The 24,794-nt window shown below is 53.6% G+C and overlaps 1 protein-coding gene across 1 annotated transcript in view; it reads right to left on the reverse strand.

The window, feature by feature from the left end:
- CNTFR (ciliary neurotrophic factor receptor) overlaps positions 1–24,794 on the reverse strand; it is a 38,027-nt gene that overhangs the window by 8,963 nt on the left and 4,270 nt on the right. The window contains exons 2-7 of the mRNA XM_028115244.2: positions 24,330–24,563; positions 17,462–17,579; positions 17,122–17,288; positions 15,569–15,732; positions 11,907–12,087; positions 11,328–11,493 (exon numbers count right to left, since the gene is read on the reverse strand). Of these exons, the coding sequence (XP_027971045.2) occupies positions 11,328–11,493; positions 11,907–12,087; positions 15,569–15,732; positions 17,122–17,288; positions 17,462–17,579; positions 24,330–24,563 (1,030 nt within the window). The remainder of the gene's footprint in view (positions 1–11,327; positions 11,494–11,906; positions 12,088–15,568; positions 15,733–17,121; positions 17,289–17,461; positions 17,580–24,329; positions 24,564–24,794) is intronic.

A 24,794-nucleotide genomic window follows, 5' to 3' on the forward strand; every position in this document is an offset into this window, starting at 1 on the left:
GACCTCACCCCCAAGTCCCAGGCCGGTGTTTGTTGTTGCTGCTGCTGTTGTCATTAAGAGCTAAGATTTATGGAGTGTTTACAACATGGCAGGCACTGTGCTAATTTCTTTACATACATCATCTCATTACATCCTTACAACGACCCTATGAGGTAGAAGCCTTTCCCATTTTCCACTTAAGGAAACTGAGCTGTAGAGAGATTAACCACCTTGTCCAAGGTCAACAGGAGCCCAGGTTTGTCTGACCCGAATACATTCTCTTAACTACTGACCTAAGGCCTTCTACCAAGACGTCCCAACTAGCACCTTACACTTGACATGGCTAATCTGAGCCCATGTTCCCCTTACTTGCTGTGTGACCATAGGCAAGCGATTGCGTGGAGGAGCCATGATTATTATCAACTTCCCCAAAGCCTGTCCTCCCTCTGTGCTAACTAGTTCAACAAACAGTGCTACCGTCTCCCAGTCGACAGCATCGTGCAAGGCTCTTCCCTTTCCCTCCCCTCTGCACCCCACGTTAATCAAGACTTGGTGACTCTGAGCCCACTGACCTGGCCCTGGCTCTTCTCTTACCTGCTCTCGGGCCTCCTGCGTCATTCATTCAAAGCACCTCTCGGCTACTGCCGCTCCTGCGTTCTCTTCCCTCCTTGCTCTCCTCTGCACGGCCTCCAGACCGTCTCCAGACATGGCCCCAGAGCGGTCTTTCCCAAACACAAATCTGACCAAGTCTCCCCAGCTCCCAGAGCCCTCTGACTCTCAGTAGAAAGCCCCGAACCTCAGCCCCCAGTCCTCTGCAGCCCCAGCTCTCACCTGGCCCACTACTGACCATAGGAGGGTCCTCACTACTCCTGCCCTTCCCTCCCATCCTGCCCCTGCCCTCCCCCCCCCAGGGGTAAGGGGTGGCTTCTGCCTCTTCATAGTGCCTCCCACAACTGGTATGTGTTTTTCCTGTGACACTGAGCCCAGAGGTTGGTGTGTTCAGGTGTGTAAAATTGGTAAGTTTCTCTAATTTATAAAAATGAAATCTAGGGGCGCCTGGGTGGCTCAGTCAGTTAAGTATCTGCTTTTGGCTCAGGTCATGCTCCCAGGGTCCCAGGACTGAGCCCCACATCAGGCTTCTTGCTTGGCGGGCAACCTGCTTCTCCCTCTCCCTCTGCCCCTCTCCCTCTGCCACATGCTCTCCGAGGCTCCCTTTCAAATAAATGAAATCTTAAAAAAAAAAAAATGAAATCTATGGTTACACAACAATATGTAACAAGATAATTAATACCTCAGGGGCGCCTGGGTGGCTCAGTCAGTTGAGAGTCTGACTCTTGATTTCGGCTCAGGTCACCATCACGGGGCCCTGGGGTTGAGCTCCACATTGGGCTCTGAGCTCAGCAGCGTCTGCTTGAGGATTCTCCCTCTCCCTCTGGCCACCCCCCCACCACCCCTGCTCGCATGCCTGTGCTCTCTCTGAAGTAAATGGATAGGTCTTTTAAAAATATGTATACATAATTAATACCACAAAACCATACACTTAGAAATGGTTACAATGGTAAAACAAAGCAAAACTAAATGTAATTCCTTTCCTAGGTCTTTGCTTCTAGAGCTAGTGGTAAGGTCATCTTGGGAGAAACCCCTCACCCTTCCTCTCCAGCTGTGCAAAGGGGTCCTGGGGACCTGAGCCTGGGTATTTTATGTTGTGATTCACATGGTCTCTGCTGAGATGTCCAGTTTGGGAGCTCAATATCCAGGGTCCTGCCTTCCCAAGCTCACCCTGCCCCCACTCGTAGGGCACTGTTAGGGAGTGTTTGTGTGTCCTACCTGCTCACGCAAACACATGAATTTAATTGAGGGAAAGCAACAGATGAAGAGATCCCCTCTTCATTTGGGGGTACTCTCTGGATTACTTTGCCCCCTCTCCTTAGCATAATCCCCTGAAGAAGCTTAAGCTTCCAGAAGGCTAGAGTCAGGAAGAAGTCTGAAGTTGACTCAGCCTTGGACCTTCGATGCTCACCCCAAGAGACAGGGAGAAAAAAGGCCCAGCCTTCTGCCTCAGACAAGAAAGGGAACAATGTACTGGAACAAAACTCCATTAACATCTCAATAAGTTATCCCTGCACACCAACTCCTGCCTCAGGCCATCAAATCCCTTGGGGGCAGAAATCAGACACACTAATACACAAACACACCACCCACAAAGCAGAGGCACACGTACATACAAGCAAAGACACATGTACACAGGAATAACAAGCCTACCCAGACCACAGGCATGCGCATGAAAACATCCATACAGAGTTACGCTTGTCTTATACTCACTACACACATACTATATATCCAGGAAATACACACAAAGAGGTTCACAGGTCTCCATAACATACATGTGTACACACACACACACACACACACACACACAGAAGCATGAAAGTAAACCTGCTGACAGACTCACAACAGGTGTGTGTTTTGAACCAAGGACTAAAGAAGGAAGTCTGAGATAAAGACACAGCTCAGTTTTCTAGAGATTGAAAGGTATGTGTATGTGGAGGACAAGTTGGTGGGAGAGAGAGCCAGGTAGTAATAGGGAAGGGAGAGATCCTAACACCAAGGGAATAGAGTAGTGGTTAGTTATGTGGTACCAACTACTCACCTAGCCCTCATTTATTTATCTGTTAGCTTAATGGTTACCAGCTGGGTGCTCTGCTCAGCTAGGTAGGCACAGAGGGCTGAGCCCTGCTCTGCTGGCACCTATGCCTAGCCTGGGAGGGACACCTACCCGTGGGCAACCATAACGCAGAGTGGGGAGTGCTGTGAGGGGGGATGCAGCAGTGGAAGGTAGGCAAGGTCAGGGAAACTTGAATGGAATATTGACCAAGTGGGAGCTGGGGGGATGAAAGAGATGGATGGGGAAGCCAAGGGAACAGTGCATAGGAAGGTGTATTAGTTTCCTGTTGCTATTTTAATCAATTCCCATAAATTTAGTGGCACCAAACAACACAGATTTATTCTCTTACAGTCTGAGGGTCAGAGGTCTGAAATCAGTCTCACTGGGCTAAAGTCAAGGTGTGGGCAGGGCCAGTTCCTTCTGGAGGCTCGGAGATGAGAATTAATTGCCTTTTCGGCTTCTAGTGGCTGCCTGTATTTGTTGGCTTGTAGACCCCTCCTCCATGTTCCAGTTTCACATTCCATCATCCGATCACCTCATCTTTGACCCTAACTCCTGCCTCTTTTCTATGGTTGTGATTACATCAGGACTACCTGATAATCCAGGATAATCTTCCAAACTCAAGAGCCTTAACTTAATCACAGCTGCAAAATCCCTTTGCCATATAAGCACACTCCTAGGCTCTGGGAATTAGGATGTGGATGTATTTGGAGGCCGTTATTAAGCCTACCACATATTATCTCACAATCTCCAAACATCCTCTAATAGGAATCTTGCTGTCCCCAGATTGTAGATGAGAAATCTGAAGTTCAGAGAGGTTAAGTGATTTACCTTAAAACAAAAGAAACAGATTTACCTTGGGGCGCCTGGGTGGCTCAGGTGGTTAAGCATCTGCCTTCGATTGAGGTCATGATACCAGGGTCCTGGGATCGGGCCCCAGATTGGGCTCCTGGCTCAGTGGGAGGCCTGCTTCTCCCTCTCCCTCTGCTTCTCCCCCAGCTCATGCTCTCTCTCTCTCTCTCTCTGTATCTCTGTGTCTCAGATGAATAAATAAAATCTTTAAAAAAAAGGATTTACCTTAAAACAAAAGAAATAGGTTTACCTTAAAAATAAATGGTCTTTTTAAAAAATAGACTGAAAAAGAAGATACATGCTTATTTAAAAATTGTAAGTCATACAAAAAAATACAAAGAAAAATGCATCATATCACTGAAAGTCTCACCACCCAGAAACGGTCAGTATTAACATTTGGTGAGCATAATGTGTTGGGGTGGGGGCAGAGAGTGAAGAGAAAGGTGTGTAAAGAGAGGTAGAAAAATTATACAAGAATGGGACATACTACAGAAGCTATTTTTTTTAACAAAACATATTTTACTTGAATTTAATTGAGGGAAAGCAACTCAAGTGAAAATGAGAGAATGCTGAACTGCAACTAAATATTTCTTCACCTCCAAAAATATTCATTCCTAAAAGACCCCTCTCAAGAAAAACAATTTTGATTAAGGGGTTGGAGTAGGATTTGTATCATTATGTGTCAGTTTTATAAGCCATTAGTTGCTCGCAACTATGAAGGAAAATGCGAGTAGTACTTCTGCTCTCCCTCCCACCCCTTCTCCCCAGATTATGTTGCCAATTATCTAACTTTATAAGGTTGTATATTTACATTCTGTCCTGCAACTGAAATTCCCAGTTTAATCTTAACCTAAAGGGAATTGCTGTTCACCACCAGTCCTTTTACCACAACTCTCCCTTCCTCAGCTCCCTATTTCGACTAACCTCTTGGCTGAGTGGATTTTGTCACTGTGTAGTTTTTTTGTTTGTTTTCTCAGAAGGGCTCATGGGGTCTCTATCCCCAAAGTCATGACTGAGATCAACCACTTTGTTGGTTATGCTTTGGGGTAATACTTGTTTACCCTCAGAACTTCATAGATATTGCTTTGTCACTTTGGTTTGTGGAATGTTATGTTGGAGAACATCTACAATCAGCCTGAATTTGTCCCCATACATGACTTGCTCTTTCTGCCTGGGTTCCTGAAGTACTCTTATTTTATCTTCAGAGTTTAGCAACTAAATCAGTGTCTTAATGTCCATTATTCTGTATCCATTCTTCTGCCATAGGCTGTTCATTTTCTGTCTGGATATTCAGTTCTTCCTTAATTTCAGGGAAAGTTTTTCTGTACGTCATACCTTAGTATCTTTTTCTGTCCCATTTTTGGAACCTCTCCGTTAGGGCAGCCAACAATCAGGCTTATGGTAGCTTGCCTTTGTCCTATTAACTTCACTCTAATTGCTTTAATATCTTCAAATTTCTCATCATGTTTACTTTCAGGATCTCAAAGCCTTTCCTACAAATTACTTTGATTTTCAGCCATATCTATTCTGTGTTGTTACTGTTAGTCTTGTATCTGTAATGGTATTGTTTTGGTCCTTTACTATTTTTCCTCAGTTCTATAATCTCCCTTTTCATTTCATTCTGTTGTTTTATCATCTTGTCTTTGAGTTCTTGTTCTCTGGATTTCATACTATTGTTAAGGCCTTCTGTAACAGGAAGAACCTGCCAGGAGTTTTTTATTCCTTTGGTTTTCTTCTAGACTGGGTTCTTCCTGTATTTTCTGCATCCTGTCTTCCTTGTTCCTTTCCTGCCCCTCCCCCCCACCCCCGTTTCCCTTCTTTACTTCCTTCCCACCTGTATTGTGGCTATGATCCAAACGCCTAAGGGCCACGCCATTACCTTTCCACTTACAACTATCTACCATGGCTCACAGGTAGGACACCTCTCCTTGCTCTGGAGTGTGGGACCTTGAGCCCCTTCCCAGCTGGACCAATTTATCCACCCCTGGGAGCTCTGCTTTGAAAGCTGGCTATTGCTTTCAAACTTACCCACCCCATTTCTGTGCCCTGAGGGTGGTTTGGCTGCGGCTACCTGTTGACTTTGATGGGACCAAGGAGCTGTCTCTCCTCTGAGGCCCTCTTAGAGGTGGGGCATATCCCATCCTATAGACTTAGACTTGTTCCCCCAACCTCACGCCTGTACTCTGGAGGTTGCCAAGCCACGGCAGCTCTTCTTGCCTCTCCTGAGGTCTCACGGAGGAACACAGGGGCTTCTACTTACAAAAGGCTTTTCCCGAGACTTTTCCTAAGGCTACCTACTCACACAACAATCCATGTTCCTCAGATTAGAGGATGTTAGTGAAAATGGTTGGTATTTGGACTCATCGTTTCTCAATGCTCCTTTTGGGCATGGGGTTAGGAGACATACCACTCCCTTGGTGCACCATTATCCTCTGTTACTTTCCTCGGCTACCACATTTTAAGGTTTATAAAAAGAATTTGCGAGTTGGGTTGGACTTGAGTTTGTAGCGGCATTTTCGTTTTGGTTTGGGCTTTTGTTCCTTTTGTTAGTCGAGGGTAGGATGGGGTAGAGGGATCATGTGATGGCTTCACTTTGCTTCCTAACCCAGAGATCCCATCCTTGCCTTGTCCGTACTTCTCCCCTCAGACCCCTCCTTTGGCAAGAACCTCGCAGCCCCTAGCACTTTCAGATCCCTGGAGGGAAACGGGCCCCTAGGACTAGGCCTTAGGACAAAGTGGGTGTTCGGCCCATGGTAGAGGGACGGAAAGGGGGCAGCACCAGGGGGGCCTCAGTGCTTCACAAGACAGCATCCAGGCAGGGCACGGCACGGGAACCAAGGCATGGAAGTAGGGCAGACAGGAACAATGATTGGAGAATGGGGGAGGGGGCGGGGGTGGGCAGGGGTGGGCAGGGGTGGTATCTAGCTGGAGGAATGCCAGCTGAAGGGGGCAGGAGGAGAGAGACTGGAGAGTAGGGAAGGCAGGGCCTAGGCATGCAGTCTGGTCTGGGGGCTGCCCGTGTGTGTGTGACCAAAGCATGTAGCTCTTGGACTCTCAGGGAATAGTATAGAAAGCCAGGGTAGGTACAAGTAGGGAAGCCTAGTTCCTGTCTCTCCTCATCTCAGCCCCTCCCAAGGAAACTTCTCTGCCCCACTTATATTGCCTCCCTGTCCCTGCGTCCCAAGGATGCCTTTGCTCTCTTCCCTATAGCCACAGGTAAGGCCTCAGCCATGGCCACACTAGACACCATCACAGGCTACATGCTAACATACCACGGATGTGCCCCTGGTCACCTAGTCACACAAAACCATAACTGTGTGGTTGTATACCACCACCACAAACCTGCAGACGATGGCCCAGTGACACATGATACTGAAGGTACACTTTGCACACAGCTCTGCACTGTCTTGCTCCCTTCTGGGGCCTTTGCCTCTGATTCTCCTGAGAGCTTGCTCTGCCCCCTGGTGGCCACTCCCCTAGCCACTGCCCTTCTGGAAGGACCCTATTATCCACTCCCTTATGGGCCTGGTGCCTGCCCAAAGAAGCTTCCAGCCTTAAACAGCCTCTCCCCTCAGACTGGCACTGTCAAACCAGGCCCCTTCAGATCCACTCGCCCGCAGATCGACTTTCCCATCAGACCAGCACTGTTAGGCAAGGCCTTCTCAAATAGGGTTACCAAGAGTCCCAGTTTGCCTGGGACTGAGGGATTGCCCAGGACTTGAGATATTCAGTGCTAAAACTGAGAGTCCCAGGCAAACTAGGAGTAGTTGGTGATCCTGTTCTCAGACCTGTGTGCCTTCCGAGTGGTCTTTCCTCAGACTGGACCCTTCAGAAGCTCTCTTGATTAATCTACCCCCTCTCAGATTGGCCCTTCCAACTGAGATCTCTATAGCAGCATTTCCCAGACCAGCCTCCCCTCAGACAAATCCTTTCACACTGGCTCACTCACCTTCAGGTTAGCCCTTCCCCCTTGGAGTACCCCTGTCAGAAAAGTTCTCCGCCAGCCTCTCCTCATGCTGGCTCCATCAGACTCCCCTCCTCAGACCTCCTTCCTCTCTGCCCTCATCTGAGGAGAGGGAAGGGTGTGAGGATTACACCCCAATCTTTTCTGCCCCCCAAGCACTCCATTCTTTCCATGTAAGATGAACTTCCCCAGAGTCCCAGTCTAGGGAGTTAATGAGCTCACCCACTGGCTCTGGGGAGTTCACAGGGCCAGAGGCTGCCCCAGGATTCCTGCCTACTGTCTCCCGACCACCTTCCTCTCTCCTGGCTGGCTGCTGGAAGATGTGGGGGTGTGTCAGCTATCAGCCGCCTGCCCCGGAGCAGGAATGAAGGGCAGGCAGGTGGCCGAGAGGGGGCAGCAGAAGCCAGGACAGTCCCTAGCTCAGGCCAAAGAAGCACTGTGGCCACAGGCTGGGGTCTGGACCAGGGCAAAAACACAAAGAGGGAGGCAAGAGAGCGAAGGGCTGACAGAGTCAGGAAAGAGGAACAGAGACACAGATGGGGTGGAGATCCATGAAGAGCCGGAGAGACACGAAGAGACTGAGATGGGGGTAGACACACAGAGATAGGGAGGAAGACAGAAAAGGGAAGACTGAGAGGGAGGAGACAGAGAGAGACAAACAGGGATGGAGACAGAGACAGGAGATAGAGACATACACGGGAAAGGAGACAGGATAGAGACAGAGAGAAACACAGGATAGGAACCAGGACAAAGACAAGTTCAGGGATAGGAATGGGACAGAGACTGATGGAAATGGGTTCAGTGAGAAGAGGATGGGGGCAGAGACAAGTCAGCCTTATAGGAATGGGGCATATAAGAAGGTCCCCATCTCCAGTGCCCCTTGGGGGAGCAACGAGAACTAGTGAGCTGAAAGGCTGAGCCACCATACACATTGGGCCTGGGATCCAAGCCTCCCCTGGCAGCCCCCCTCAGCAGTTTTCATTCTCTGGGATCTGATTTAGCTTTAAGAATTGATGTCTATACTTACCCCAGCTCCCCAGAACCACCACGGGAAATAATGACGCGAAGGGACAATACTTGGAGGCAGCAGCGGACAGCACTCTAAGACCCTCCAAAGCGAGCAGCCTCTGTGAGGTTGAGGGCCAAGACGCCCAAAGAGGAATGACCACCCCCAGGCCCAGGCCCGTCAGAGGCAATGACACTGGCCCTCCAGCCACCTTGGCACTTAGGACAGGGCTGGGTCTCTCTCTCGAGGTTGGGGGCAGGGAGATGCCGCAGGCCTCTCCGCTGGCCTCTGAGGCACCAGCAGGCCCCCTCCCCTCTTTCTCCTCCCCAGACCCCACATAATTGCTTTCCCATGTTGCTAATGGAGGCCAGATTGCTGATGCCCAAGCCCTGGGTGGGCGGTGGGTGGGTCAGGGCTGACCAAGGCTCTCAAGGCAGGAAAGCAGCACAGGCTGGAGACCTCTGGGCTTTAGCCCCACTACCACAGAGACAGGGAAGCGGGAGGCTCAGACCCACCCCAGGAATACAATGTCCTTGGAAAGAATTGGTGCTGCCTGCTCTGTCCACTCCTGCTGAACCTGGAATACAGGTTCAGGCTCAAGCCACATCTCACAGAAACCAAACAGGCAAATCAGGGGTCCAGGGTCCAGAGGGAGGTCCACAGCCACTTCTCTGTATGTCCAATGTTGGGAGCCTCTTCCTGGAATGAGGAGTCATGCATTCCCCTAGCTGGGGCTACTCAGCTTGAAAAGCCCCTCTACCCTGACATCAGGCCTTTTGTTTTCCATGAGATCTCCCACCTGGAACACCCCCTCTCCTCCTGTAGTGCCTGGCCTGGAAGAGAGCCAGCCACCTTCCATCTGAGCCCCTCACCCAGCCCCAAGCCCTGTCCAGGCCTAACTCATCAGTGCTTGAGGCAACGTGGATCCCTCCTCCCAGGGGCACAATCCCAGGCAGGCCTGGTGAGACCAGCAAGGAATGTCCATTTTCTGACCCTGGTCTGAAGAAAAGGGTTTGAATTGGTGTGTGTGTGTGTGTGTGTGTGTGTGTGTGTGTGTGTGTGATCACAGGATGAGTGGCTTAGTGCCAGGTGTGGCACTCAGCATCTGCTGTGGGGAGTGTTCGCGCAAGTCAGTGTATTCGTGCCTCTGACTTCATCTCTCTCTCATCCCAGCCACTCAGAGCAAGGCCAAGCCTGGCTCCCCAGGTTGGGGTTCTGGTCTAATCCTTTGCTCCCACCCCCAAGGCCAGTGGCCCCAGACCTAGACATCCTCAGCTAAGGAGCTGCAGTGGCCCCCCCACTGTGGTAGAAGGTACAGTGGCTTCTACAAGGGGGCTGGACCTGAGCAGGCGTGCCTCCTCTGAGGAGAAACCAAAGGGACCTTGGAATCCCAGTTTGAGGACTGGAAGGGTGCGGGCAGGGTACAGAACTAGACCAAAAACTGGGTACTCTGGAACACCAAAGCCTGCTCTTCTCCGGCTCACACTGAGTCTCAACTGTAATCTAACCCTGGGGGTAAATCTTGTTTCACATTTCCAGTCCTGAAACACAGGCCCAGTCCCTAGTCACGTACCCAAGCGGCCTCCTTCAGGCAGCCTCCTGCCCTGCCCAGGCCCAGTACACTCTGCCCTCTGAGCCTTATAGCCTAGCTGAGCCCCAGGCCTGACCTCCTAGAGCCACTGAACTGTGTCTGAACTGCATGACGGGGATGACCACCTCCCATACCCCAAAGATGAAGTCTGGCCTCCTCACCTTCTTGCATCTCTGCCCCTATGGCTAAAGCCTAGGCTTTCCTGGAAGGCAGTTCTGGAGATGACTCTTGACAGGCCTTTCCCCTGTCAGGATTCAGCAGCCTCCAGGACTGACTGGACATCCCCGTGTGGGACCTGGCTCACTGGGACCCCTCATTCCCCACAACTCTGCCCCTGGCCTCCAGGGGGCCTTCTCCTCCAAAGAAGCAGAAAGCCCCACCCCCAGACACATCTGCCTGAGAGCTATACTGCGTCTCCCCATCTATATGGAGAGAGTTGTCTCTCTCCAACTAGAATTTCTTCCCCCCTCCACGGCTAGAAGGGGAGGGATCCTTGGAAGAAGGGTACCCTCCCAAAGTGAGTCTGTTCCAAGGACTCATGAAATGGTGACGTTTAATGAGAACCCCCCACCCTCCCACCCCTGTATATACATCTATAAAAAATTCAAATACAGCAAGTTACCATTGAGTCAGACTAGAAGGGACTGACAGGGCATTAAATACCGTGGGGTGGGAGCAGGGAAAGGGGAGGGTCGTACAAAACAGGGACAGGTGGGGGAGTGAAAAGTGTGGGCGCTGGAGGGAGGGGGATGGCTGGGCCCCCCCAGCGTCAGGAGCTTATAATCTGATGGTGGCAACAGAGACCCTGGGACAGACAGGAGGCTGGGGCAGGAGAAATTATGGATGTGAGGGGCTCCCCTCAGACCCCCCCCAAGGGCTCCTGGGAGTGGCTGGCATTGGAGGGTCCAGCCCGAGGGGCCAGGGTGGGGGTGGGGGGTCTTTGGTGGGTGGGTTAGCTGCAGGGTCCTCCTCTTCTGAGGGCGGGAGGAGAGCCAGCACGGTGTGGCAGGGCTAGGGGGCGGCAGGCCCAGGCCTGCCGGGGTCTCTACAAATTATGTTTGAAGAGAATGCAGAAGGTCCTCCCGCCCGTGTGCAAAATAGAAACTGGGGTCTGCGGGCTCAGCTCCGGCCTCCTGGTCCTCTGCAGGTGCGCTGGCATGTCCTCACGGGGTGCCGGGCTCTGGGGAAACAGGGCAGGGGGCTGTGAGGGATGACGGTGGGTGGGGGTCCCCTCGGGCTCCCCTCTGCCACCCCACCTCACTTGACTTACCAGATCAGGAGACTGTTGGCAGTGGCGGCAGCAGCCAGGGCCAGAGTTATGGGGACACTGATCAAGAAGGGGGCTGAGGGTCCTCCGCCGCTGCCCAGTTCCCCAGGGTCACAAATCTTCGTGGTGGGTGGAGGTGCCAGTGAACTGGTGGTGCTGGTCGTGGTCTCTGGGGAACATGGGGGGGAACTCAGGGCAGGGCCAGGGCTGCAGTCAACCCAGATCTGGGGGGTTCATGAGGCACACTGTTCCTGCTCCCTGTGTTAGACCAGTACTGCCTCCCCCATCAGAGAGCCCCTGCTTCCTCTCTCAGACGTGTCCTGCCTCCCCCATCAGGCAGATCCTGCTTCCCCATGGCTCACGGATGACCCCTCCACCCCACGGCCCCTACCAAGAATGTCCAGACAGCAAGGATGAGGCACAGCTTGGTCAGGACAGACAGACAGGAGTGTGGCGGCCACAGAGTGCCTGCGGCAGAGGCTCTAAGGCTCTGAGTCCTGGGAGGGGTGGGAAGGCGCAAGATAGAGCCAGGCAACAGTGCAGGCCCACTGAGAGAACAGGGGGTCGGGGGGGGGGGCTCACCCGGGGCCTGGGCCTCAGTGGTGAGGTGTCGTGGCTCCTCAGTCCAGGGTGTGGCATGAGCGGCCACGCTCCAGTCACTCCACGTCCCAATCTCATTGTCCTTGGCCGCCACCTGGATGATGTACTCCTTCCCGGCATAGGCGTCTGTGATGGTGTGCGCTGTGCCGTCTGACAGCTCTACCTGCAGCCAGACCGTGGGATGGGGGTGGGGCCCCGGGGGTCAGGAGAGTGAGGCACCCCCAGAGGAATTGAGAACACTGCCGGGGAGAGAAGAGTGAAGACCCTCCCCCCCCACCGGAGGAAAAGAGAGCTTCCTGGGGGGAGAGAGAGAGGATATTGAGAATATTCCTGAAGGAGGGTAAAGACATCTCGGGGAGGAGACCCCGAGGGAGGGAAGAGGATCCTGAAGGAGTAAGAAAATCTTTACGGAGACCGGAAGCACCCCCAGGGGAGCAGAAGGAGGACTGTGCTCAGTGTCTCACTCTGCTGTCATCCCGGCTCCCTCACAGTACCCAGCCTAAGCCCTGATCTCAGTCCCTCCCTGGACGTGACAAGAGTAACAGGGTAAGAGAAGAGATGGTGATGTGCTTAGAAGGAAGGTTATAAACACAGACGTGGAGCTAGGCTGCCTCAATCCAGGTTTTAGCTCCATCCCCTCTCAGCCAGGTGACCAAGTTCCTTAACCTCCATATGCCTTGCTGTCCTGATCTGGAAAATGGCATTAATGATCTCACAGGAGTATAATGAGGACTCGGGCACATGGTAAGCACCAAACACACTTCAGCCAGCTCTGTCATCATCAGAGCCTGGCTTCCCAGATGCCCAGTGCACCCACCAGCCTAGCCCCCACTGAGCCTCCCACTCAGGAAGGCCTCAGTATGGTTATCACCCTGCCTGAGGCAGAAGGGGCTGGGGGTGGGGGCAGCTCCCAAGCAGCAGGACAGCAGGACAGCTGCTCCATTTCCTCCTGGAGGCATCGCCACCCCACCCCCGCCCAGGCCAGCCCTATTCTGCTGGTCTCCCCCACCCTTCAGGCTGGCCTGCCTGTCCAGCGCCCCTCCCAGTCCCAGGCTGGGCTCTGGTTCATCTCAGCGGCACCCGCTGCCTCATTAAGCCTCCTCGTAAACAGGGGCAGCCGGCAAGGGCGGAGGAGGGGGCTGCTCTGGGCCACGTCTGGCTTCAGGGCCTTTTTGGTCCCTGTTCCAATCTTCCTTCCCGGAAAACCGGGTCTGCGCTACCTACCCGACAGGCTGTGAGTACATGCACGCATGTGTATGTCTATTCATGTGTGAAGATGGGTCTAAGTAGAGCAGGAAGCCCCTCCAATAACCTCCCCCGCTCCCACCACTATCTGTGGCCCTGAGGTGGAGACACTGGTAAAGGTCAGGGTCAGGGTGAAAGTCATTTAGGGCCCAGACCTGGGCTCAGTCAGTCCTACTCCCAGCCCTGGAAGATCGGTGGACCCCACAGACTCTCCTCCCCTGGAGCTGGGGCCTAGCTCCTCCTCTGGTCCCCTATACCCTTTTGCCCTCCAAAGACCCCCTCTGGCTGAGTAGAGAGGGAGAGAGCTATGGAGAGATCAAATTACCACCTCATTGGTGGGCTTATGGTGGGCACCATACCCCTCCAGAAAGGTGGCCCAGGAGCCCAATGCTTTCCTGGCAGCCACATCTAGGCTTGGGCCCTTCTTTCTAGGTTGTCACTGATCCCTTAATCCACACCCTTAAGAGAATGGCTCCCCAGTTGGCAGGAATTCTCTAGTAGCTGGCATCTGCCTAGCCTCAGAGTCCTCCAACCAGTAGGCCGCAGCACATGTCAGACACGCCCTCCAGCCTCCCTGCTGAGTTAGGGCCTGAGCAGAAGATGCAGGGAACCCATGCTGGGTCCCAGTACTTGCTTCACCTTGTCCATGCTGAGATAGCCCCTGCCAGACCTCATGGTGCCCATTCTTGTCAATCCTGGCCTGTAGCTTTCATTTCCCCCTGAAAATCCAAGTGATGTTTTTCTCTGCTCTCCCCTCTGTACCACCTCCCGATCATACACCTGCTTCTCTCCAACATAAAGAATTAGGGAGAGTAGGGCGCCTGGGTGGCTCAGTTGGTTAAGCGACTGCCTTCGGCTCAGGTCATGATCCTGGAGTCCCAGGATCGAGTCCCGCATCGGGCTCCCTGCTCAGCAAGGAGTCTGCTTCTCCCTCTGACCCTCTTCCCTCTCGTGCTATCTCTCATTCTCTCTCAAATAAATAAATAAAATCTTTAAAAAAAAAAAAAGAATTAGGGAGAGTAGATTCTATTCAGAGCAAAATTCAAGTTCAAAAGAGCCATAAATTGAGCCAACTCCAATGTCAATGAGATATGGAACAGGGCAAGCATGTGCCACAGGTCATACATGTTCTTAGCACAGAGTCCTCTTATTTTGCTCTACCCACGTCAGCGTGCGGGTCAGTTCTGCAGTGCATGGTCTTGGCATGTTAGCCACATGCATGTGTGCAGCATGGTTCCTGCTGGGGACCACGTGTATGTGTGCATGCCCCCGTGTGTGTGGTGGGCGCTATGCCAGGCCCGCCGTGAGGCGTGTGCGCCGTGGTACGCGGTGCTGCCTGTAGCTCGTTAGCATGGGGGGGGGCTTGTGAAACTAGACCCTGGTTATTAGCAACGCATTAGGCATGGGCAGCTGGCCAGGCAGGAGGGACTCCGGACTCTGTCAGAGAACATGTGAGCAGCCTTTGTGGGGGCCAGGCCTACAACCCGGACAGGCACCCTGGAATCAAATTATGCACTTTAAAGGCTAGCTGGAAGGGGGGCATGAGGAGATGGGGCTGGAGCCTAGTGGGTGGGTTGACCCCTGGGTACCAGTCTGGGTTAGCCTGTGGAGAACCCTCGCAGCCCCAGTCCTAGCCCATAGACCTCATGGGCCAGAAAGAGTGCCTACAACCCTATGGGCCCAGGGCTGTCAAAGGAGAGAGAACATTAAGTCAGCCCCAAATGCCTGGCTGCTCCTCAGAGCAACTGTAGCTTGATCAATATCCCAGACCACACCCTTGCCCCATACCAGCCCTTATCCACTGCTTTGTTCCCAGCCTAGGCTACCTTCCGACCTGTAACCTTGGGCGGACCCCTAAGCTACAGCTGACTTTGGAGCCCTGACACTCATCGTGGCCTGAACTCATACCCTGGAACAAGTCTGCCACCACTGCCTGATTCTGACCCCTTGAGCCCTTGAGACTATAAGTCCTTGAGGACCAGGATGTCCTGCCCCTTGGGGCCAGCACAGGCCCGCAGCCTGGGCCAGGGTCTAAGAGGGAGATGCCGGGTCAGGGCTAAGAGCCAGAGTGAAGGAAAGGGAAATCCTACCTGCCCTGCCTGCCATCTCCCTTCCAGTATTTCTCCCCATTACCCCGGGCAACAAAAACAGATGTGTTCCCATCACACTAATGGAGGCCACCGGGAACCCTTTAGGGCCTCCGATCAGGATACCTTCCTCAGCCCCATCCATCCTTCCAAGCCCATCTGATCCCCTCTCCCTGAGGAAAGAAAGCCTCTCTGACTGCCCCCAGGCTTCACACTGGAACAGCGACCAGCTGATATGGGTGATATGGATACCTCCCACGCCACGAGGCTCTGATTCGGGCACTTGGGATCTGGGCAGGGCAGGGCACTCACATGCTGCCACTGGTCCAGGATGAGGGGTCGGTAGCGCAGAAAGAACTTGAGAGGAAAGGACTCAGGGTCGGGCCAGGTCGAAGGGGTCTGCCAAGTCACCTCTAGCCGGCGAGGGTTGCTGGGTACTGGTCGGGCTACCACATTTTCTGGAGGGTCAGGCTTCACTGTTAAGGAGACACAGCTTCATTACCTCACTAATCTCCGGGAACGACCCCACTGTGTCAACCCCAGTCACCATGTCCACCATCTCATATCACCAACCATTGTCCTAGTTGTCACGGTGGCCACCCCTCTTCTCTGTTGTCAATTCTGGCAACTACCATTAACAACCGTCTCATTATTTCCACCTCTCACATCCCCGTCACCACCAAGGACTGTCACTACAGTCACTGTCACCAGCTCATGATAGCGATATTCCAAATTTCATCCCATCATCCCAACCCCATGCTCATAATGACCAGCATCCCAATTACCAAGTCTGTATGATGGCTCCACCATTACCAGCATTACCTCCACTGTCACGGGGATCACCCCCTCCTGCACCAGCATCATATACTCCCCTCAAGCTTGGCTTTTCACCTCAACTCTTCCAGTTCCAAACTGAGATATACTCTCCCCTGGAAGAGTCTGGGTTTGAGGCTGCTCTGTGGGTCAAGGTTAAAAGACAGTCCACAGGTGTGGCAGTTCTGGGTTGGAGGTAGGCTGAGGACGTGATGGGAGTCTAAGGGCCCAGCTCATGCAGAAACAGTCTGGGGGTCTCAGCCATGGTATGGAGGGCAAGCAGAGGGTCTGGCTTGGATGGGGTAAGAGCAGACAAGGGGTCTGGCTTGGATGGGGTAAGAGCAGGCAAGGGGTCTGGCTGGGATGGGGTGGGGGAAGGCAAGGGGTCTGGCTTCTGGCTGGGATGGGGTAAGGGCAGGCAAGGGGTCTGGCTGGGATGGGGTAAGAGCAGACAAGGGGTCTGGCTGGGATGGGGTAAGAACAGACAAGGGGTCTGGCTGGGATGGGGTGGGGGAAGGCAAGGGGTCTGGCTTCTGCCTGGGTTGGAGTAAAAGCAGGCAAGGGGTCTAGCTGGGATGGGGCAGGGGCAGGCAAGGGCTCTGCTGGGATGGGGCAGGGGCAGGCAGAGGGTCTGGTTGGGGTGGGGGTGGGGGTGAGGGCGGTATCTGTCCCAGTCCTGTCTCCTGTTCTGACACCTCATTCATCACAAGCCGTAAGGAAGCCATTAGCGTGGGGGGGTGGGGTGGAGGCTGCAGCTGCACAAGGGTCTGGCCCAGCCTGCCCCCCTCCCCCTCCTGTATACTCTGGCAGCCAGAGAGACGATGGGGAAGAGCTGCTGGAAAGGTCTCTTGGCCCCTGCAGGTAAAGGACATTCACTCAAATGTTCACAGGTATATACATGCCATGAATACATGTACACATGTATACACATGCCCCATGTACCTAGGCACACATGTGAATATCCCCACCAATGCTCATATACACCTCTGGCACACATCCACTGACACACTCCCACTGGAGTATGCTGCAGGGACCACCCCCGCCCCACGCACCAATGGTGAACTCGTCGAAGGTGATAGCTGTGGCGTTGTGGCCCAGGGCATTGCTGACACTTATCGAGACTTTGTACTTGATGGTGGAGAACAGGTGCATGTAGCGGATGTGGCAGCGGTTCTTGAGGGCTGGGTCCTTCTCACAGACCATAATTTTGGAGCCGTGCCTGGGGAAGGGTGAGGCCCAGGCACTGTTACCAACATCAAGGGTCAGATGGGGCAGAGGTTGGGGGAAGGTCAAGCCCAAGGCTGGGCTAGGGTCTGGATGAGGGCACAGTGGGTGGCTGGAGGAGAGGTCAGAGGTCAGGGCTGGAACCGGGTCACAGGCAAGTCTACTCACAGCACGGTCACATTGAAGGTGTTGGGGATGTAGGTGGGGGCGGGCAGATGCCAGCTGCAGTAGAAGCCCTTGGGGTAAGTGTTGGAGCGGCAGCTGAGCACGGGCTCCCGCGGCGGCACTGGGGGGTGAGGACAGCACGGTCAGGGTATTCTTGGAGCCCCTGGCCCCCTGCACTAGTGTGGGGACAGGTGGGCCCCAGGACCCCAGCTCTCCCCCTTCAACCCATCAGCGATGCCAGAGGTTGGGGAGGGGTGGCTGTCAGCGAGGCTCTGAGGCTTCCCAGGCCACAGAGAGCCAGATGTTTAATTAAAGAAAAACAAGGGCTCTGTGAAGAGGGAGCCCCCCCCACCTGCTCAGGGGAGGCGGGAACTGCGGGGAACAGGGCGCTGCGGGCCTCAGCTCGTCAATCACAGGATGGAGGTGATGTCTGGGGGTCGGCCCCAGCCCCACATCTCCTGACACGTTGCGTCCATTCACAGAGAAAAACCGTGCAACAGAGGCTGTGGGGGCGGGGCAGGGGGTGTCTCCACCGGGTAGTCTGGTTGCTGGAATAATCAGAGTGCACTCCCTGGAGCAGAGTCACCCCAGGCTCCCCCAAGCAGCGACTGAGAGACACGACGACAAGCCTGCTGGTCCACGGGAACAACAGCACGGTGCGCACATGTGTATCCGCGTAGGCGTCCGTGCGCACGGGTGTACGTGCCACACGAGTCTCTGCGACATGAACGACCCATGATGGAATGCAGGTACATATACAGGAGTAGCTAGGGCATGGCTCAGAATGTATGTCCATGTATGACTGCATGTGTGTGCATATGCCTGTTGCGAGGAAGCTACTATTCCCTTGCTGTATACCTCACCCAAGCCCTAGCCCCCAGCTCCTCCGTCACAGACTCTTTAAGAAGCCCTTTACTTGGTTAGCAGCAGCCTGCAATTTAGAATGCGGAGTCCCAGAAAGGGACAGAGACCTGCCTGGGGTCATGCAGCAAGCCAGAGCTGGGACAAAACCCCAGGATGGGGATATACCACGTACATGACCACATTACACACTTGGGAAGTCCTTTCTGCTATCTAACCACACTTCTTGCTGCTGTGAGCACTTAGCCCAGCTGTCCCACCCTCAGGCATTGGGTAAGGCGTGAGGACAGCCGGCTCAGGCTCCTGGAAGGAGGCAGCTTCTGTGATCTGACCCAGGCAAGGAATGTCCGTCAGTGGCTCCAGGGACATTGACACCTCCCTCCTGTGTCCCCCCCCCACCTCCGCCCCACCCCCTGCCTGACAGGTGGACAGGAAATGGGAGGGGGGGGCAGTTCAATAAGCCAGGGACTGTGAAAGGGGGAATACATGTCTATGCTTGTCGAGTGGCCATGGTGACACATGGGGAACTGTGGGCTTTCATCCACAGTGTACACGTGGTTGTGACTGACTCTGACTGCATGTACATGTCCACTGTGTGGGAAGTATATGTGTATCAGGGCCGAACCCCCAGGGCCCAATCTGGCTTTGCAGCAGGAGAGATGAGAGGGTCAGAGAGGCATCTGGGAAGCTTGGGTGTATGTAGCAGCTAGCGTGGGCTACGCTGTGGGCAAAGGTGGCTCTATGCCCCAGGCCTGCAGGGGAGAGCCCAGAGCCCAGCTGAGCCCCCACAAGGGGCAACCTGCATTCTATCCACTGCCGTATGCCTCCCCTGGGGAGCCTTCCTGGCCCTGTGTCCATCTTGTGTCTGTTCCATGTTCATCCTGTGTGCCTCTCATATCCCTTCCCTATCTGCCCAGGGACACAGAGGCATGGGGGTGGGGTGGGGGATGGCCAAGGACACAGGAAGTGCCTTGTGGGGGCCTGTAGGCCAGGCCAGAGTTGGCAGCCACCCCAGGAGAAAAGGACATTCCGAGGTCGGCTGAGAAGCCTCCACTCCCCCCTCCTGCCACCACCCCTCCCTTAACCCCAGCTTCAAAGGAGAAGGGTGCTGGGGGTGGGGTGGGTACTGAAGTCTGCAGAGTCAGCTCCTTGCTGCCTGGGACTCTTTGGAGGGCAGAGCGGGCCATGGCACTGGACTCACAGGCCCCCTCCACCAGCCAGCCTCCCCACTGACCAGTCCCCTCCATTCCCCCGACCAGCCTCCCCCGAGACCAGCCTCCCCCTTAAACCAGTTCCTCTCTCTGACTGGGCAGGTCATGGGGGACCGGGGGGCCAGGCAGGGCTTTGTCTGTCATCTGGCTACTCCTGCCTGGCCTTGGGCCCTGAGTAGGGAAGGGCTTGGGTTTCCTGACAGGGACCAGGTTTCTCAGAGGGAAAAGGAGGAAAGAAAAACAAAGAAAGGAAGAAAAGGAGTGACTTGCTGCAGCTGGAGCCCAGCTGAGGGGCCGGGTGGGCGGAGGTGGGGGTGCCGTGAGAGACCAAGTGTGAGGTTGTGGGACAGTGTGCGATCAGGCCTGTTGTGAGCATGCTGCAAGATGGGGAAGAAGCGGTTTTTAAGACATGGCAATTGTGAGGCTGTCGTTGTGAACTCTGAGAGGCTTCATGTGTGTGACTGAAACCATGGGCAGTTGTGTAACCATGCAGTTGGCTGTGTGTGACTGCACACTGCATTTGTGTGTGACTCTGGGCAAGCTGTCTGATTTCAAGACTGCCTGCATGGGTGTGGCTGAGGGGCGGCGGTACCCTCTGAGAATATGTGAAGTGCGCCAGCGCATCTGAAACACAGGCACGGCTCGACTACATACCTGAAACACTATACAGGAGATGAAGCCTAAGCCTGAACATATTTTTCAAACTGTGGGTGTGGGAAAGTGCCCAGAATTCCGAGTGTGTCCACACGTATGAGCCGAACACTACGTGAGAACATGTTAGAGGCTGTATGTGAGCAAAAACTCATATGGGTATGTGTCAGTCATTCTCTGGGCATACAGACGTATTCCTGGATGCCCAGGCATCCCAAGTTGCCCCTTGTGGGGGCTCCTGAGATGCCCAAGTGACTGTGGCAGCCTGTGGCAGGACGTCCTCGGGTCCCATGCGGGACCGTGTATGTGTATGCATGTGTGCGTGTGCCCCCGCTGGCCCAGGGTTTGTTTGTTTTCCTCCTAATTGGCTTGTTTTTCCATGTCCAGCCCACCAAACCGCATGTTTTTCCTCTCATCTCGCCAGCCCGCCTGGGCTGGAGCCCCCGGCACGCACGAGGCCTGCCCGCCGGCAGAGAGAAGGAGGGGCAGGCTGCCCACACCCCTGGCCAGGCCAGATCGGGCTGGGCAGGGCAGGGTGACCCTTCCAGCTCCAGCCCTTCCCAGGCCCCACCCATACTCCTCCTGTCTGGCATCAAAGCCCTTGGCCTGTCCCAACCTTATCTCATGATGTCTCTCAAGGCACCCCAACTTCTGGCTTCCCAGATGCCCCTCTCCTGCCTCCCACCTGTCTTTTTTCCCCCCAGACATCTTCATCCACAAGCTGCTCTTTCCTTCTCAGCCAAACAGGGCTGAGAGGGAAGCAGTCCCGAACCAGGGGTTCCGGAGTTCCTGTCCTGACCAATCAAATACAGATATGTAAAAACTGGACAAGGAACTGTCCATTTAAAAATCAGTAAATCACTCTGATTTGTTTTAGCTTAAAATCAGAAAGACACTGAATCAGCAGCATCTAATAAACAAAAGGATGCTACTAAAGGTAACCTGGTGATCCTGTTTCCTAATGTGGGCGGTCCTTTCATCACCCTGGGCACAGGACTCCTCTGAGCTGTTTGTGAGCGGAGGGCAGGAAGGTGGACTGGAAGAAAGCAGTTCAGGGATCAGTCTGGTTAAGGGGACTTTCAACAGCCTATTTTTATGATCAGTTTCCCTTGGAAATAAAAACATGAAAATCTTATATGTTTAAGGTAAATATTAAATAATTTTTGGCTTGAATGACTCACAAATCAGAGGTAACTTTGTCCTGTTCTCTGAGTGCTGGCTAGAAGAATAATTTGATATTGAGTGTTGCCAAACCCAGTCTCTTGTTACTAATATAAAGTGACTGAGACGATCATGATTAATGTCTGCTGTTCCTCTGACCAGCTCTTTAGAAGGAAATAAGGCAATGAGAGATAAGTACCTGTTACTAATGCTACAGCCAATTCATGGCCAGTTCTCCTCTGACAGGCAGGGCCTGGGGAGTGGTCAGCACTATAAAGGGTCTGGGCTCTGGTCACAACGGGGCAGCTGTGGACATGTCCTGTGGGTACAGACTACAGACATCATTTCTAGACCCAATTTCCCTCCAATGACCTCTGAAAGATCAAGTCATTAGGAAGAGGGCCCAGGGTCACCAAGGCCCTGCCATCATGGCCAGCCTTGTCCTAAGGACTTCGACGACTCAAATTGAGAATACAGGGGTGTCAAATTGGTCTCATCCTTCTTCCATGGCACTTTTCTATGTGTAAGGACATGGGGCTAGGCTGAGCGTTCCACGTCAACAGACCTCATGGTGGGCCAGGGAGAACTCAGGTAAGCTGGTCCTGTATTTCTCAAGCTGGCCGACAGGGGTCATTCCATCCTTGGCTTGCACCTAAGACACTTGGATATGATTGCCATCTTTCCAGTTTAAACACAGGAAGGCTTTTTTGTGTGAAAAGGAATATCCCCCCCAAAACATATTTTCACCCCTCCTCTAACCCCACCGGTGGGTCAGTGTTTTGTGGATGACAATGAGCAACCAACCCTTCAGTCTAACATTTCCCATGGTTGTCCATACCAATCTCCTGACAACAGGGAAAGGGCCTGCTCCCAGGTCACTCAAGCATCTCCTCCTCTCAGCAGCTCCCAGGGAATAAAGAAACCATCCTCAGAAAGTGGGGTGCATCCCCCAAATGGGATGAGGCCAGAGAAACGTGAATCTTTCGCTCAAGGAGAAAAGAAATGGAACTATTTTCAGAATATTCTGTTGGTGGGTGCCTGCCCAGCTGACCCTCAGCAACACTGATAAGCTCTTCATTCCAACTTCTCCAAACCTGTCTTCTCAATCACATTCCCTTTTACCTCTACCTTCCTGTTGGCTCCTTCTTATCTCTTTTTGTGGCTCATTTCTCTCCATCAACCCTTCATGAAGCGATGGTCTTCAGGGCCCAGTTCTGGGTCCTCTTCTCTCCTCATCCCAGCGTTCCCTCCCTGGGCCATCTCATCCCCTCCATGGCCTTTCTCATCCCATCCTCAGCCCAGGCCTCTCCTGAGTCCCAGACCCTCAGATCCACTGGCTACAGCCATCAGCTCCCCTTGTCCCCTGAGGACCCCAAGCCAACATATCTACAGCAGATGGCAGTGAGGCCCTAACAGATCCCTGGCCCGTACCTACCGCCCTCTTCTGTAGTTATATGCCTAAGAGCTTTCATTGGTCACTAAAATCTGCATTGCCTGCTGAGGCATCAGGCCAAAAATGCGGGGGGAATTAAAGCATCCCTGCCCCCACCCTGATAGACTCCTTCAACCCAGGACGGGCAGGAGTTAGTATATAAGCTTCTGAACTCCCTCACCGCTCAGGCGGGAGAACTCCCAGGTACATGTTCTGCCTGGGCTCTCAGAGTTCTCACAGGGCGAAGCTGCAGTCGCCCAGAAGATAACTGGATAACTCTGTCTTTGTTGGTCCCCTTAACTTCCTTTTTCTAGCATTTTCTCATTTCCTTATGGTGTTTCTGCCACCTGACAAATAAACTACTTGCATATAAACTCTCATCTTGGGATCTGATTCTAGGGAAATCCAAAATAAGATGACTTGCATACTACTGTCCAAACAGAACACACTATCTTTTTTTTTCTTTTCTTTTCTTTTTTTTTTTTAAGTAGGCTCCACGCCCAATGGAGCCCAATACAGGGCCTGGACTCAGGACCTTGAAATCAAGACCTGAGTTGAAATCAAAGTCAGACGCTGAACTGACTGAACCACCCAAGTGCCCCCAGAACACACCATCTTCTCCTCCACTGACCCTTCCGCCTTGCCTCTGTTGCAGCGATTGGTAGCGCTATCCATCCTGACCCCTCCTGCTCTCTACGCTCCTGGTCCTCTCTACCTCCAATCCACCGCCAACTCCTGGAGGTCCAACCAGTGAGGGACTCCATGCCCTGGTCCCTCGTCCTCATCATCTCCCCTGCATCCAGCCACAGCCTCCTTCCTGCCCTGGCATTGCTGCCATCCAAGCTGTCTCTCTTCACTACCATGAGAAGGGTCTCTTAAGAATATGATGACCCTGCTCAAGTCACTCCCTAGCTTCTAGGATCATGATTTGCCCCATCCCCTCCTTTAGCTCCCTTCCCCCATTTACACCAGCCCAAGTGGCCCTTTCATACCCTCCCAGCCTCTGAGGCCTATAGTCACACTTAGCTCTCTGCCAGAAGTGACTTTGTCAATGTATCCTCCAAATCTCCCAATCTCCGTGTGCCCCCCACTCCTGGAAGTGTTCTTTCTTGCCTGGAGCCTCCCAGAGTACCCATTCCTCTACCTGCAGAACCAGCCCCTGTGAGAGCACACAATGGAGTGGGGTCGCTCCAGCTTGGAGCTGTGACCCCAGGTTTCCTCCCTACCAGGCCCCGGAAGGATCATGCCCTGCTAGCCCTCCTCTGCCCATCTTGTCACAGGGAACGCAATTTCCAGATCTCACAGACCTCCGGGGGTGGGCTGGGGGTGGGATACATGCGCAAAACGCCCAGGGGTCTGGACTCCGTGGCGAACACTGGGCTCAGAGGTCAGAAGAGAAGGCTAGGACCGGATCAGAGAGCAAGGGTCAGGGTGCTGCAGCACCCCCTCCCCGAAAGGAGGAGGACCTGATCTGGGCCAAGGGTCTAAGCCTCACTGACAATCCTCTTGAGTGAAGTGGGGGGTGGTCAGATGAGGGGTTGGGAGCAACACTTACAGCCCACATGTAGGAGGACTTGGTGGCGCAGGTGCCAAGAGTCACGGTGGAAGCAGGCGTAGAGGCCACTATGGCCCAGTTCCAAGCCGTGGAGCACAAGCTGAGAGCCGTTGAGCAGGTCAGGGGCCAGGTCTGTCCCATTTACCCTCCATGTGACTGCTGCATCCCCGTTTGCTGTCCCACATGGCAGAGTCACATCTGAACCTAGGCGCTCGTACTGCACGTGGGGGGATTCTGTGGGGGGCAGGGAGAGCACAGGGCAAAAGTCACAGGTCACAGCCCTGCCCAGCACCACCAGGTGAATGTGCATAGATGAGAGCCTATGAGTGAGAAGTCTAGGCCAAGAGGCTCTGTGTCTGATGGTGTGAGTGTCAGGAGATGAGGAGCGTTTAAAATTTATCTGTGACTGTGAGTGTCTCAGAATGTGTGTGTGTGTGTGTGTGTGTGTGTGTGTGTGTGTGTGTG

Source organism: Eumetopias jubatus, unplaced genomic scaffold (genome assembly GCF_037043125.1).
Source record: "Eumetopias jubatus isolate StellerSeaLion01/CBP00866 unplaced genomic scaffold, mEumJub1_p1.0 scaffold_15, whole genome shotgun sequence".
NCBI classification, from domain to species: domain Eukaryota; kingdom Metazoa; phylum Chordata; class Mammalia; order Carnivora; family Otariidae; genus Eumetopias; species Eumetopias jubatus.